The sequence below is a fragment of the Pholcus phalangioides genome, unplaced genomic scaffold, assembly GCF_987345545.1.
Source record: "Pholcus phalangioides strain wild (caught in Gottingen) unplaced genomic scaffold, Ppha-v1.0 ptg000015l_1, whole genome shotgun sequence".
NCBI classification, from domain to species: Eukaryota; Metazoa; Arthropoda; class Arachnida; order Araneae; family Pholcidae; genus Pholcus; species Pholcus phalangioides.
In genome coordinates this window covers 53,897,202-53,911,144 of record NW_028301608.1, presented here as the reverse complement: position 1 = coordinate 53,911,144, position 13,943 = coordinate 53,897,202, and the positions used below count along the sequence as shown (strand labels likewise).

The window sequence follows — 13,943 nt, the reverse complement described above, 5'->3', positions numbered from 1 at the left end:
TTAGTTCATACGTGCTGAAAATTTGAAGAAAGCCTACTTCATTAAAAAAAGATGGCATTTTGAAGGGAGGTTTAGGGATTTCTAATTGCCGCTTAAAGGGTTAAGAACTGGTATTTCAGAACTACATTTCTACTACACAGAACCAGAAGGGGAATGAAGAAAATAGCTTATTATAGCAGACTATTTTTCTCCCGCTGAAGAGAGGGACTATATCCAAAACAGCTGTATGATGTGTTCTGATCTATATCATTTTGGGCATACAAACATAGGAAATATTACCTCTATCTTCCTTTATATTTGTAACGCTCTGTTCTGAGCTAAAAAAAGTTTATGGGGATACTGTAATGTCCTACTCTAACTTTTGAATAGTACTCACACTCTTACAATTAGAATGAAAATCATAAAAGATGAAGATGGCTTACATACTTGAATTTAAAAAAAAAAACTTTAGGTAGATCTAGTAGAGCTTTATCATTGAATGGCAGTGTAGCCCTGTTCCATAAATTTGTACAGTTGGACACTGAAGAGCACAGATACTGTAGGCCATTTATTCTGTAAAATATTAGATGCGATTCTTATGGTCATTACTGGTTCTTGGCATTAATATAAACCTTGTATTTTAGTGCTGTGTGTGTGTGTGTGCACTACTCTTATAATTTCAAGAATTTCGTCAAAAATAAGGCTGCCAGTAAAAAAAATACACTTTATTGTTTTTCAAAATAGCTTTTGATTTAAAGGCACGTACAAGCTCTTTCAAATGCCACTGACGTTTTTTGACGCAAGAAATAAAATACACTCAACACAAGTAATGACTTTTGGGGAAAAAGCATTTTCATAAAAGGAACATGATATGAATAGGCGCACACCAAATATTAAAACATCTCGGACACTTATATGGCTTTCACAGGAACACTTCATGAAAATGTATATATGACGAGTATTCAAAAACAAATGCTTCCATAGAAAAAGGTGCTCCCTCATTTCTCAATGTTTTTATCCTCTGGTATATATTTTACCTACCATCTGGCATGATCTGTCTCGTAGTGCCATAGGCCGTCATTCCTTTCTGTGAGGCACCCACATTTGTTCCAGATTGGAGTCCTATGACAGTCTTTCCCATATTCAAAATTTCCTTTGAGAAACTTCTCCTGTTTTCATCTGCCATTTTCACTCCGATCGTAGGTCCATCGAATGCTTTTTTCTTTGCCTAGTTGAAGAAAATACACATATATTTACAGGGTATCCTGTAAATCTAATGCAGCCTTTATCTCATCAACTGTCCATTGTAGAGGTGGTATAGTTTAAATTTAAAAAATGCTGAAAAGACATTCAAAAATTACCCTGCACCAGTTTTGATAGGGAAAATAGTCACAAAATGAATAAAATCTAAATTTCTAAACGGTTCCCCCGTTCTCTAACTTCTAACTAGAAAGTTGTTCCCATGAGAGCCACAAAAAGAATTGCAAGTTTCTAAATGCAATATGTGCTGACGTACTCAAATTCTTAATGTGGAGAAAAGTTAGGAAAGACCAGCATAAATTATGGACAGGAGCATTGTCCGTTAGATTTTGCTGTTCTTTCATAACTTTTCTCCAATTTTTGAATTCAAAACTCTTAGCAAATATTGCACTAGGAAACAGAATTTTTTCTGTTGGCCTCAGGAGGTATAGGGCAAGAACTAGGAATTTGGAAGTTTTTATTACTTCCAATTGGAAGTTACAGAACAAGGAGACCGTATAGAAATGTATTTTGTACCACACTGTATTTTCACTCTCAAAACTGGTACAGGGTAATTTGTGAATGCCTTTTTAGCGTTTTTTTAAATGGAATCGTAATTCTATGATGAATGGTTGATAAGATATAGGCAGCATTAGCAATTACAACACACAGTGTATATTCATAAATTTAAAGTCAAATCAGAAATTTAAATGAAATAGAAGTTTTAAATTAAAAAAAAAAATCATTACATATTAATAATTGTTTGTAACATGGAAACTGATTTATGTGCATGTCTTGTGTATTTAAAAAAAAAAATTACAGCGACGAATAGAAATTACATGCAAAGTCTACCACATGACCGTACATGCAGCTCGCACACATTCCTCTACTGATAAAACAGTTGGTACACAAAAGAATCTGTTGGTGTATTTTTTGTGTGGCCCTAACGTATTTATATTGTCAGTGTTATGCTTGTTTCATGTTGCATTGGTACTGCTATCTGACTTCCATATTTAATTGAATTCTATTCATAAATACAGAACAATATAAGTGAGATAAAAATTGCTAAGAAGCCGAGACAAGGCTCTAACTAGCAATCACAATTTTTTGGGTTTTAGACATAAGTTGTAAGGATTTGATTCAGAATTAGATAAGATAATAAATGAGAGAAGACAAAAAAAGGGGGAAACTCGAAAATGACAAAATAAAAAAAAAAAACTTAGTGGTGGCAATTGTGGTGCAGCAACAATAGTTATTGGAAAGAAATTGTTTGATCTGTTTTCCCATCATTTGATTCAGTCATTTTGTTGAATTAAACTTAAACATCAAAAGAAAAATAGACTGATTTTGAAAAAAATGTTGAAAGGGTTATGTTATGAAAGTAGTCAGAAAAAGAGGTAACCTGTGGCAAATGAAAAGTAACATGATTTAGAAAAGCGGTTGGTGAATGCAAAATTTTTTAAAAGAAATGTTCAATGTTGGTGATAGTAAAAAGATGTTTTTTCAAGATTTTCTTAAAAGTGGATATAGATGCTGTATCATTAATAATTTCATTTAGTAAATTATTGTAAAAAATTAGAATCAGATAGATGAAATGTTTACCAACTGTTTTATTAATTTTTGGAATCAAATAAAAATGATTTAATCTTGGGGAAGATGTAAAGCTATTAATTGGTACAGAAAATTGGTTTTTTTTTCAAAATAAGAATAGATTTTAAAAAGTATAAATGCCGCAAAGGGAGGATATTTAATGGAAAAAATAAGCTCATGTGAGGATGAACAAGTTGTTAGTGATTAGTCTTTTTTTGAATGCAAATCAAAGGGTGTAGATTAGTTATGTATTCAGATCCCCAAATTGATAGTTCGTAAAGCAGATGAGAATGACAAAAAGCTTAATACCAAAAGTGAGTGAGTTGATATATGATTTAAGGTAGTAGAATCTGTATATAAGATATCAATGTTTAGAATGAATATGCTGTATGTGTGATTTCCATTTTAGGTTCAAATCAATTAAAACTCCAAGGTATTTAATGGTATTAATCTGCTCAAGACAAACACAGTCACAAGGGGTATGGAGACAATCAAATTTGTGAAAGATAAGATTAAAGCTTTGTTGAACATCTGACTGCAAAGAAAAAATTAATGAATTTGGTTTTAGAAATATTTAATTTGAGGCAATTAGAAAACCAATTCCTGATTTTAATTAAGTCACTGTTAATAATGTTAGTCAGTGAATGGTAGTCTTTTGCCTTATAAATGAAAACTGTTTCATTGGCAAATGTTAGCGGATCTTGCCTGCAGAACTGCGCTCACAGAGATCATTGATGAAAACAAGAAAAAGTAAAGGGCCAAGAATCTATCCCTGAGGTACACCATGATTGAATAGGAATTAAGGAAGACTACTGTCTAATTGAAAAAAAAATCCACTTACCAAACCACCAAGAGCAAACAAACAATTTACAACCTATCAAAAAAAAATTGATAGTTACTAATATAATAATCATAGTAAAATTACAAACATTTACCATGAACATTTATGTAAATGTTCACATGGACAATGTCTAAAGTCTGGCCGATTCATAAATGTGCTAGACATTGGCCATATAAAGAGCCTATTTTTAAAAGGGAAAAAAATTTCATTTTTTTCAAATTCATTTTTCCAACGGTTTTTGAACTTTTTTGGATGAGCTTTATCGGATTATCTAATAGGGTTTATTCAAACTGGAATATTTTTAGTAAATTTTTTTTTACCGAATGAACCTTTCGATAACGGTTACCCATGGAACCTAAAATTTTGTCCACTAACAAGGAGTATCCGTTAATGGATAGTGAAATACATTGAGTTTTGTCAACGTAATTAAAAAACAATGTCCGTTAATGGAGGTGTCTGTTACGAGAGGTTTCACTGTAGAATGATTGTTTCTTATCTTAATGACGAGAAGGCAGTGTAAGGATACTTTCCTGGGCTAGGTACAACCTTCTTGAATCAACAGGTGACGTAGAAATTTCCAATTTTTCAGACCGTGACCAGCTCCAATTTTAATCAAACAATAACATTTCTACTAATTTTCTTCCTAAATGGAATATTCCCGAAATTAATGTAGACAACTCTCTTGGATGTTGATCAAAAACATAGTACAGTGAAATCTTACAACAATACTCGATATAACGATGAATCCCTCCACAATGATATTTCTTCAAATCTTGTTTGGAATTGCTTGTAGCATAACAATAAACTCCTCTCAATACAACGATATCATTTACTATGATAAATCCCTCAATAGCAATTTTTTTTTGAGGCGATATAAAAAACACAGTTGTAGCAGCTACTATATTTCACTCAAAATCACCTTCATTATGTTTTTAATTTCTTGTGTTATTTTTCTTTTGGAATGTTTAATATCTTTATTTTGCACTATCTACCCTCCGAACGTGTTAATGTTGTTACAGTGAAGCTACTTTCTGTGTAATACAGAAAAGTGCTAAGCAGGAAACCAATTTACATTGTGCAACACCTAACTAAATTTTATTCATTATTTAATCAAATAGAATCTTTTGGGGCAAATAAATACTTGTAAATGTCTTTTATGGTGATATTAATTGTGCCAATTCAGAAGAGATGGCAACTGATGACAATGCTACCTCTCAATTTAACGATAACATCTCTACATTAATATTTTTCTTTGGTTAGCAAAGTATCATTATATTGAAGTTTCACCGTATTTGGTATCCCCCAAAAGTATTGAAGTTTTTGGTATATTACACAAAAAGTACCAATACCAAAGTGTATTGCAATAAGCCTGTTCACACATGGGCAATACACATCTAACTGAATTTTGTTTACCAACTAATCAATAAAAACATTTTTGCAACAAATAAATACTCAAAAACACTTTTTTTCAGTGTTACTAACACAGATTTAAAAAATATGGCAACAATAGCATAAATTTGATGGCACATGATGATAATGTTCCCTCTCGATATATAACAATAATCCCTCTACAATAATTTTTTTTTTTTGGTCTGCAGAATATAGTTATATCGAGATCTCATTGTATTTCAATATACTTCTATCATTCCTATATGCTACCTGTTGGGATATTTTATACTTTTTGTAAAGCAAACGTATTTCGGAGTAATAAGTTTTTTACTTGTACTGCAAATTTAGCAACAGTGTAAAAATGTTCCCTTTTGAAAATAAGCTCCAAATATGCATAAACACAAAAACTTACTGTGTACAAATTCTTTCTCTCATAAAGGTCATTCACTTGAAACAAATCATGTCTTTTCAACCCATAATCTTCGCAACCTTTCAGAAACAACTCCAGATTCTCTCTCTGTCCACAAATAAAAAAAATCATAAGCATTCATAGTTGAAGATCAGGTCTGTGTTGTAGTTATGTGAAAGAAATCAAATTCACTAATCAAAAGATATGTACCATCAGAGTCTTCTAAACAGTATTATGGCCCTCCTGAGCAAAGAAATACGCTAAGAAAGGGGAATTTTTGAAACTTTTGATATGGCAGAACCCTCAGGAAAAACTATCAAACAAGCTCTATATTCAGATTCTGTAGTGCACATGAATAAGGTTAAGGCCTTAATTCAGGGATTTTCAATGTGTGGCCATCTGAGCTTTTTACTATGGCCCATGACCATTTCTAGACAATGGTTAAAAACATTAAAAAACAATATTTAAAAAATAATAATAATTTGCACGAGCCTCCCCTTGCAGACCACGGTGAGGTATACTGTAGCATTATTGAAAAAATATGCCATTTTTGACCCCTCCCCCCCTTGTCAGAAAAATTTTGTCATCAGCTCTGCCCCCTCTGAATCCTAACTAATATTTTCATAAAGGGTGGTTGATGACGTAAGCATTATCCAAACCCCTCATCCTTGTCATCAAAAGTCAGCAAATCGGAACACCACCCCCCCCCCCCCATCGATGATGACATAATACTTGAATGGCCCCAACCTAGTAATTTATAATTTCAATATACAGGGTGTCCTGTTAGTCTTAATGCAGCCTTTATCTCATTAACCGTCTGTCATAGAGGTATAGTTTCAATTTTAAAAAATGCTCAAAAAGGCACTGAAAAATGTCCCTGTACCAGTTTTAAGAGTGAAAATACAGTGTGTACCAAAATAAAAAAAATTAAATTTCTACACGGTTCCCCATTCTCTAACTTCTCAGTAGAAAGTTGTTGCCATGAGGCCAACAAAAAAATTCCAAGTTTCTAAGTGCAACATTCACCGAGATATTCAAATTAAAGAATCAGAGAAAAGTTGGAAAAGGACCATAGGCGGAGATAGATTTGAATGTCTGGGGGGCACAATGATTTCAATTCATATATACACATATACATTAGATCATTCAACTCCAACTTTGACGCTGGGGCAATGCCCCCAGTATCTCTGCCTATGAAAAGGACAATATAAATGAGGGAAAGGAGCATTGTTGATTAGTTTTTGCTGTTCTTTCAAAACATTTCTGATTTTAAATTCAAATATCTCAGTGAATATTGTACTTACAAACATAGAATTTGTTTTGGTAGGCTCAGAAGTGACAGGGCAACAACATTGGAAGCTGGGAGACTACAAATTCATATTATTTTGTGACACTATTTTCACTCTCAAAATTAGTACGAAGAAAGTTTTGAATGCCTTTCGAGTATTTTTTAAATTAGAACTATACCTCTATGACAGATGGTTGATGAGATAAAGGTCACATTAGCACTTACAAGACAAACCTTATATATTGTAAGAAATGATTTCAATATTTATTGAAAGGAATAATTTCAATATTTACTGAAAGAAATAATGGCAAGATGTACTGAAAATATATCTATTAAGATGCCATGGCAAATTAGATGAGGAGTCCTTCAAATCTGGATTTTTCTAACAATTATAAGTACCTCAGTATGGGTTGGTGGCCTACAGGTTTCCCAGAAAATTTTGATTTGGCTTGTGATGCCTGTAAGGTTGAAGACCCCTGCCCTAATTGATACAGTGGAACCTCACAATAACGGACACTCGTGGGATAGAAAATTTTTTGTCTGCTAACAGGGAGTGAGTATGGGTATGGGAGGTTCCACTGTGTACCTAGCTTTTGCTTTTACAAATTTTGTTTCCAATGAGTATAATTATTTTTCCATTTCTAGCATGGATGTTTACTAAAACTAATTTTTCCTGGACAGATCACATGGATCTCTTGAGAAATATTTAAAGACTTCATCAGGGCTTGACAAATTAAAAAAATGTAGGTGCCAGCCAAATTTCTTAGGAGGCAAAAATGGTCCAAAGTGAACATATTTTCAACTTTTCTGGGACATGGTGACTCCTTTCCAAATTGAGAGCTACTGATATGAATTCAGAAAATTTTACATTGTCTTCAGACTACTATGTATGCTGCTCAAAACAATTGGGGGGGGGGGGATATAGTGGCTTTGGCTATGAACAACAGATCAAGGGAAAAGTTTTAGAGCCTGAAATACAATTCAGAGGTGCAGAATACAATATGAGAAAAAATAATCATACATGGAACAATCAAGCTTCATTTGAGCTATATGCCAATTGGGGGGGCGGGAAGGGAAATAATTTGTACATATAAATGCACAAATAACCTTACCTGTTTGAAAGGAGAGTTTAAGGTATTTATTTTTGACACAGAACCTGGACGTAATTTGTTTATTAGCCTAAAATACAAGAAAAGTATTAATTATTAGAAAAAACATCTAAGCTATCAATTCACATGAAAAGAATTTTAAAAAAAGACATTAAATTTAGAGTAAAGCAAAGCTTGAAATAGTCAAACTCAGTTATAATGACACAGAAGATATCATGAATTTTTGTCATTACAACCGAGGCATTTCTAGGACATTTCTGATGAAAAATATAATCAGCAGCAATCAAATACTGTGCATGAAGTTTTTACAGTAAAACATCAATATCATCACTTTTAATGTTGTCTCTCTGGCCTATAATGTCATTCTTCATTGGTCGCTGCCACCACAGTTGGTGAATTTTTATGGAGTTATAATACCTAGTGCTGGCCAAGTTTTCCATGCACTGGCAGCATTAAAGAAGTGACAAATCATTATAAAGGTATACACATATCTGAAATACATTTAGGGAACCACAGTAACCAAACCAGTCACATGAAAGAAAAAAAGGTAAATTTTTATTTCAAAAAATCTTTACTAGGGTTTTTTTTTAGTCATTCACATGACTTTTATAATAATGCGAGATTTTTCTTGACTTACTTTGAGTATGTTATCGAGCTGGAAAAATGAACCCATGAAATCCAACCAATAGACAATAATACCTGATAACATTTTGCCTTAACACATTTTTTAAACCAATTAGCTTACTTTTTACAAGTCGAAAGGTATGCATATTTCCTTATAGTGTCATTTAAAAAAAAAAATTTTACAGCTTTGGTATGTTGAAAAAAAAAAAGCTGTAGAAACAATTCTTTTTTTTTTCTTTTTTTGGTGCACACCCAGCAATTAGCTTGAACTAATTACTTTCAAACACAAGTGCTTCAAGAGCAACAAGTGACAAAGATGCACAAATGCCAGATATTATTTCTCTGCTACTTAAGACACTAACATAAGTGGTGAAGTTATGACCCAAATTCCTTTTTAAAAAACCGTACAAATTAAGAATTCTGCTCTCAAGATTCTAGACGACTAATAACAAGGACATCAGTGGCTTTTTCTTTGTTATTATAAAGCTGGGTTCATTGCAATAATATTAAACAGACAATACCATGAACCACTGCTCTGTAATTAAAAATTTTGCTTTAAAGTAGTACACAACCTTTCTGTCCACAAGCCACATATGTAGTATTTCTGATGCTCGTGGGTTAAACTTTATATATATATATAGGTTCCCATGGCCCCCCCCCCACAAGGGTGGGGCTGACAGGGTTCCAGCCATGGGGCCCAGAATGATTTTTTTTTCACGCTATAAATTCACTATAAAAGGAGCCCCCCCCCCCCTCCAAAGATCCCAAACTAGAAGCCCTGCTGCAGGATGTTTTTGCCCTTTCTTACAGGACATTCTCGTACATTTGGCAGTCCTAATTGTTTTATAAAATAATCTGTTTTCCCAGTATTCCCAAAGAAGCTCACTTGAAAGTTTTCATTCTTTACTGAAACTAAGGTTTGAGACCATTTTCATTAGCAATAAGAATCCATCGCGACTTGTAGTAGCGCTCATTTCTTACCATTGTGCAAATTTTCAGTAATTGATAGTTGACAGCTTTGACAACTTTTCCAGTATAACTGGCAACTTCACTTTTCTATGGCCAGGATTACAATATGAAAGTTTGATACAAGATTTTTTACAAAACAACCAATAATGAATGTAACTGATAAGCATATAGGTTGCATTTAAGGGTTTTAATAAAACTTTTACAGAGTAATCCTGGTCTATGGCTGGGATTACACTATAAAAGTTTGATAAAAGTCTTTTTATAAAACTTGAAAAATGCAGCCAATAGGGTCACCGGTTGCATTTTCTAGAATGTAGCCAATAACCTTATTGGTTAGATTTTTCAAGTTTTATAAAAGGGATTTTTATCAAACTTTTATAGTGTAATACCGGCCTAAGACAATTTTTCGGCGAAAATTTGCTATATTTGGGTTGGATTAGAAAATCTCGTATTTATATGAATGGAATATGTGTGGCGAGCCTAAGCTTAATTATATCGTATTGTGCGCACTAATACTTTTCTGTTCAGAACACCTTTTGTAGGTCAGATGGAATTCCTTGATGGGCCGGAGGTTGTGCAATCCTGCTTTGAAGCATTTCCCCAAAAATTTTTACATTAATGTTCAATGAATTAAGACAATAACTATTCAATATTAAATTATATAAAAAAAGACAACTCATACACATTTTTACAACACAAGCTATATGTGAGATGATATTTTGCGAACTCACAGACATAGAGCTATTCCATCCTTGAGAACATCTGCATAATCTAGTTGATCTTTGTATCCTTTTTCTTGATCTGGGGGGTCTAATGGTAGTTCTGTGACATCTTTTATCCATTGCAAAGTTATCAATGCTTGGTTTATATCAAACTTTGCTTGAGCCTGCGAGATCAAAACATAATTGTTGAACAGAAATGGGAAAACGTAATTGTTGAACAGAAATGGGAAAACGTAATTGTTGAACAGAAATGGGAAAACGTAATTGTTGAACAGAAATGGGAAAACATAATTGTTGAACAGAAATGGGAAAACATAATTACGCAATATATATTGTATTTGATTCATGCAATTGATACATTTCATTTTGTATACCTTATACAAATCTATACACTCTTCTCACCTTATACACTCTTCAACCTTTTTTTACACCTGCGGACTGGTAAAAATAGTTTGACAATAAACTGCTGGAAATGAGATGATAATTTAGGCAAATGAAAAGAATAAGCCTATGGAGATTTATTATCACCTAGGACAGTGATGGGGAAACTTTTTCAGGAGCGGGTCGGAAAAAAAAATTTCGCAGGCCAATATAATTTATTATAACACTCAATAAGGACCTAAAAATATTATTTTAAAAAAGTTCTCAATTTTTATAATATAACTATTATATTTTTTTGCAGCAGGCCATATTTGCCCACCACTGACGTCGGAAGATAAATGGAAAAGAAACCCACAATTTTGAAAGGGCACTGTGAAGCACTACTCTTCCTTAAAAAAGGGAGCTAACTCTAAACCAGAGATCAACCTTGTCTAATCAATTTTTTGGAAAACATGAAATGAGGAAATATGAATTAATTTTCACATTTCACTTAATAGTTGAATGATGGTGTTATTGCGGGTGCGACCAGGACCACCCCTTTGGGAATACTCATTGACGAGCGGTTTGTTTTCTGAACATTGTTTAGTGATGGTCAAAAAAATTAAATAGAATGTTAGGTTTCATTCTTAAAAAATGTCTCTTTGCGTTCTCCTAAAGTCATTCTTGCAATTTTCCAAGGCTTAGTTTCTTCTGAACTGGAGTTCGCCGCAAGGTTTAGGAGACTATAGACTTGGTTGGGAGGCAGAGAAGAGCTACACATGCTCTTGTTGGCACACAACGCTTGAGCTACGAAGAAAGACTTGATTTTATGAATACGGTTACATTGGAGGAATGCAGGTGTTGGAAGAATGTATTTGAGATGTTCAAAATTTTTAATGGGATGGACCATGAGTAATTAATGCACCATCAATCAACTGCTTCGATCGTTAGTACCAGTATTGTTTAGTAAGGGACAAGTCCGGGTTTGGTGTTGCAGGGAGTTTTAGAGTTGTTAATAAATGGAATAGATTACCTCTGGGGAGCAGTGAATTCTAACACAATGGACACTTTCAAAAAGAAGTATGATAAAACATAGTGGGCTAAATGGGAGAAGCTACCCATACTTAGATAAGACAACCATAGTATTTTATATGGGCAGTGTATTATATATTATTAATTATTTTCAAGATATACGTTTTTTTGTACTTGGTTGCTGTATTTTAGTTATACAGACTTTTGATAATCTGGCCTATCCAGTAATCCAGCATTTTTAACATATAAGAGGAGAACATGCCACTTCATGTCTGTGCGCAGAATTTTATATCATTTACATGGGGTTTTTTCAATTGGCTTCGAGTAATCGGGCGATTTTGATAATCCAGCATACCCTGATCCAATATATGCCGGATTAGCGGGTATTATATTTGACACTCATATTTTTTTATGGGCATCTTTTTTCAGCCACCTCACTGGGTGATTCGTTTATTGTGGCCTTTGTGTTGGTATTTGTATTGGATGCCTCCTGAGCCGTTAAGGTGGACCCATATGTTAAGACTGCACTACCCACTTGTGGGGGGCCATAACCAAAAACCATCCATATTAAGACATGACCCTGGTGCAAAATATGCCACAGGGACAGCTCTATCTCACCTGCCGCCCAGGTGCTGGATCTCATGTGCCACCCTTAAAGATAACCCTGGTGGGAGTCTGAAAGGGCTTCCGCCAAGGGGAATCTGGGATAAACCTGATTTTTTAATCGTCCACAATTTTTCATCCTCAAAATGTACGCAAGCATGTGAGTGACCAAAAGAGTAACTTAGAGATAAGGGTGTATTTACAGGGTGGAGGTGTAAAGCAACCGGGTTATAGTACTCACGGGAAAATTCATGGAGCCCCATAGGCAGAAAAATCGTATATTCGCCTCTGGGTGCGGGAAATGCACACTTGCCCTGTGTGATCGAGTCCTTTTCTTGTATTATGACCCCCCCCCCCCGCCCGCCTGTTTCATGTAGTTAGTTTTCTCTACATTTTCGTTGTCAGGGTATGACGCAAAAGACTGGCATCACGTGGCGCCACTCTTTTTATTACTCAAAAATTTAAAAAATTTATGCTTATGAACTACATTTTACACTGCCGCCCCCTTAGAGCTCGCCGCCCGGGAGCGCCGCACCCCTTACACTCCCCGCTTAAGTCAGCCCCTGATGTGCCGGGTATTTAAATATATAATCATCGTCCAAATCTAATGGTACACGTGGAGAAAAGAAATCAATAACTGCCCACGTGGTATATATAAAAATCGAATAGTTATCACAGCCTCGGCATCCTATAGCGTACTCGCGCTATAAAAATACGCACTATTCATCGTACATTATTGTTATTCCAGTTGAATAAACATTAGAGCAATCGCAAAATAAATAACAATCCCACCAAATCGCGGGCAGAACAGGAAATTTGCCACTATATCGATAATCATCTGTAAATCGAAATAAACTATAAATAATTTGAATAAATTCGATTAATTTGCATAAACGATGGATCACGTTATCTAAGAACGCAAATAACAAAAACGCTCATTGGGTATAAAAAATAATAATAAATGACTCACTTTTAATTGACAGTCTCTACTCAGCCCATAGCTCGGACCCTGGTACGCCATAATTTAAAAAAAAAGGAAACCTAATGAAGCGCTTTAAAAAACAAATTAAAAGTATGCGAAGAGCGCACGTAAAAATTCAATGGACGGGAAAAGATCAAGTGGTCGTCGCTATTTGGCGACTGGGCGAGTCCTTCTTTAGTGTTGTTTGTGGTTGTCGTTAGGATAATATCTTTTATCTGCTGTCTGGGCTGTGTGGTGGTGAAAAAGCAAAAACGTGCTTCTCTCCACGACGATTGGGGTTGCCTGTATGGAGTTAAAAAAAGGAAAAGAGAAAAATATATTTCTTTGCCAAATGTATCGCCAAATATAGATATGGGCCGAATACTACGTGATCGTTCCCGATTTGTAGTGCGCGCGCGCGCACGCAAGTCGGGCCACACAAACATTCCAGTCACTTTTTTTTTTTTGGAGTTATCTGCAGGTGCGAAGGGGGCCGCTAAATTTTTTTGGGGCCGCAAAAGGGGGATAAAAATAGTTTCATTACATTTTTTGACTTCTTAACTTCTACCGAAGCAATAGCTTAAAATCCAGTCCAAGAAAGAGAATCTCTAAGGTTGAGGACCTGGGTAGATAATCGGTTTTCTAGCACTAAGAGCCCCAAATCTTCGAGTGCCTGATGGCGCACTTGAAATTTTTTCATTGAGAAGCGGACACTTTTCTCCATATTTTTTGCCAAATGGTGTTTTTTTATCACTACGAAGAAGTTTTACAGTCCTTTTCGGGCGCCAGAGTACCCCTGGACATCCTGGAGTATTGGAAAACCCCTGT

General features: G+C 34.6%; 1 protein-coding gene across 1 annotated transcript; it reads right to left on the bottom strand.

Annotated features, from left to right (window-relative positions):
• Positions 1 to 689: 689 nt before the first annotated feature.
• On the bottom strand, positions 690 to 13,525 carry LOC149076235 (calponin-3-like). The gene is made up of 6 exons (XM_089243807.1): positions 13,125 to 13,525; positions 10,169 to 10,323; positions 7,848 to 7,914; positions 5,451 to 5,555; positions 3,650 to 3,682; positions 690 to 1,207 (listed from the first exon to the last, which is right to left on the bottom strand). Exons 1-6 carry the CDS (start codon positions 13,173 to 13,175, stop codon positions 1,013 to 1,015), a joined length of 606 nt encoding a protein of 201 aa, XP_089099933.1. The 5' UTR covers positions 13,176 to 13,525; the 3' UTR covers positions 690 to 1,012.
• Positions 13,526 to 13,943: the final 418 nt, after the last annotated feature.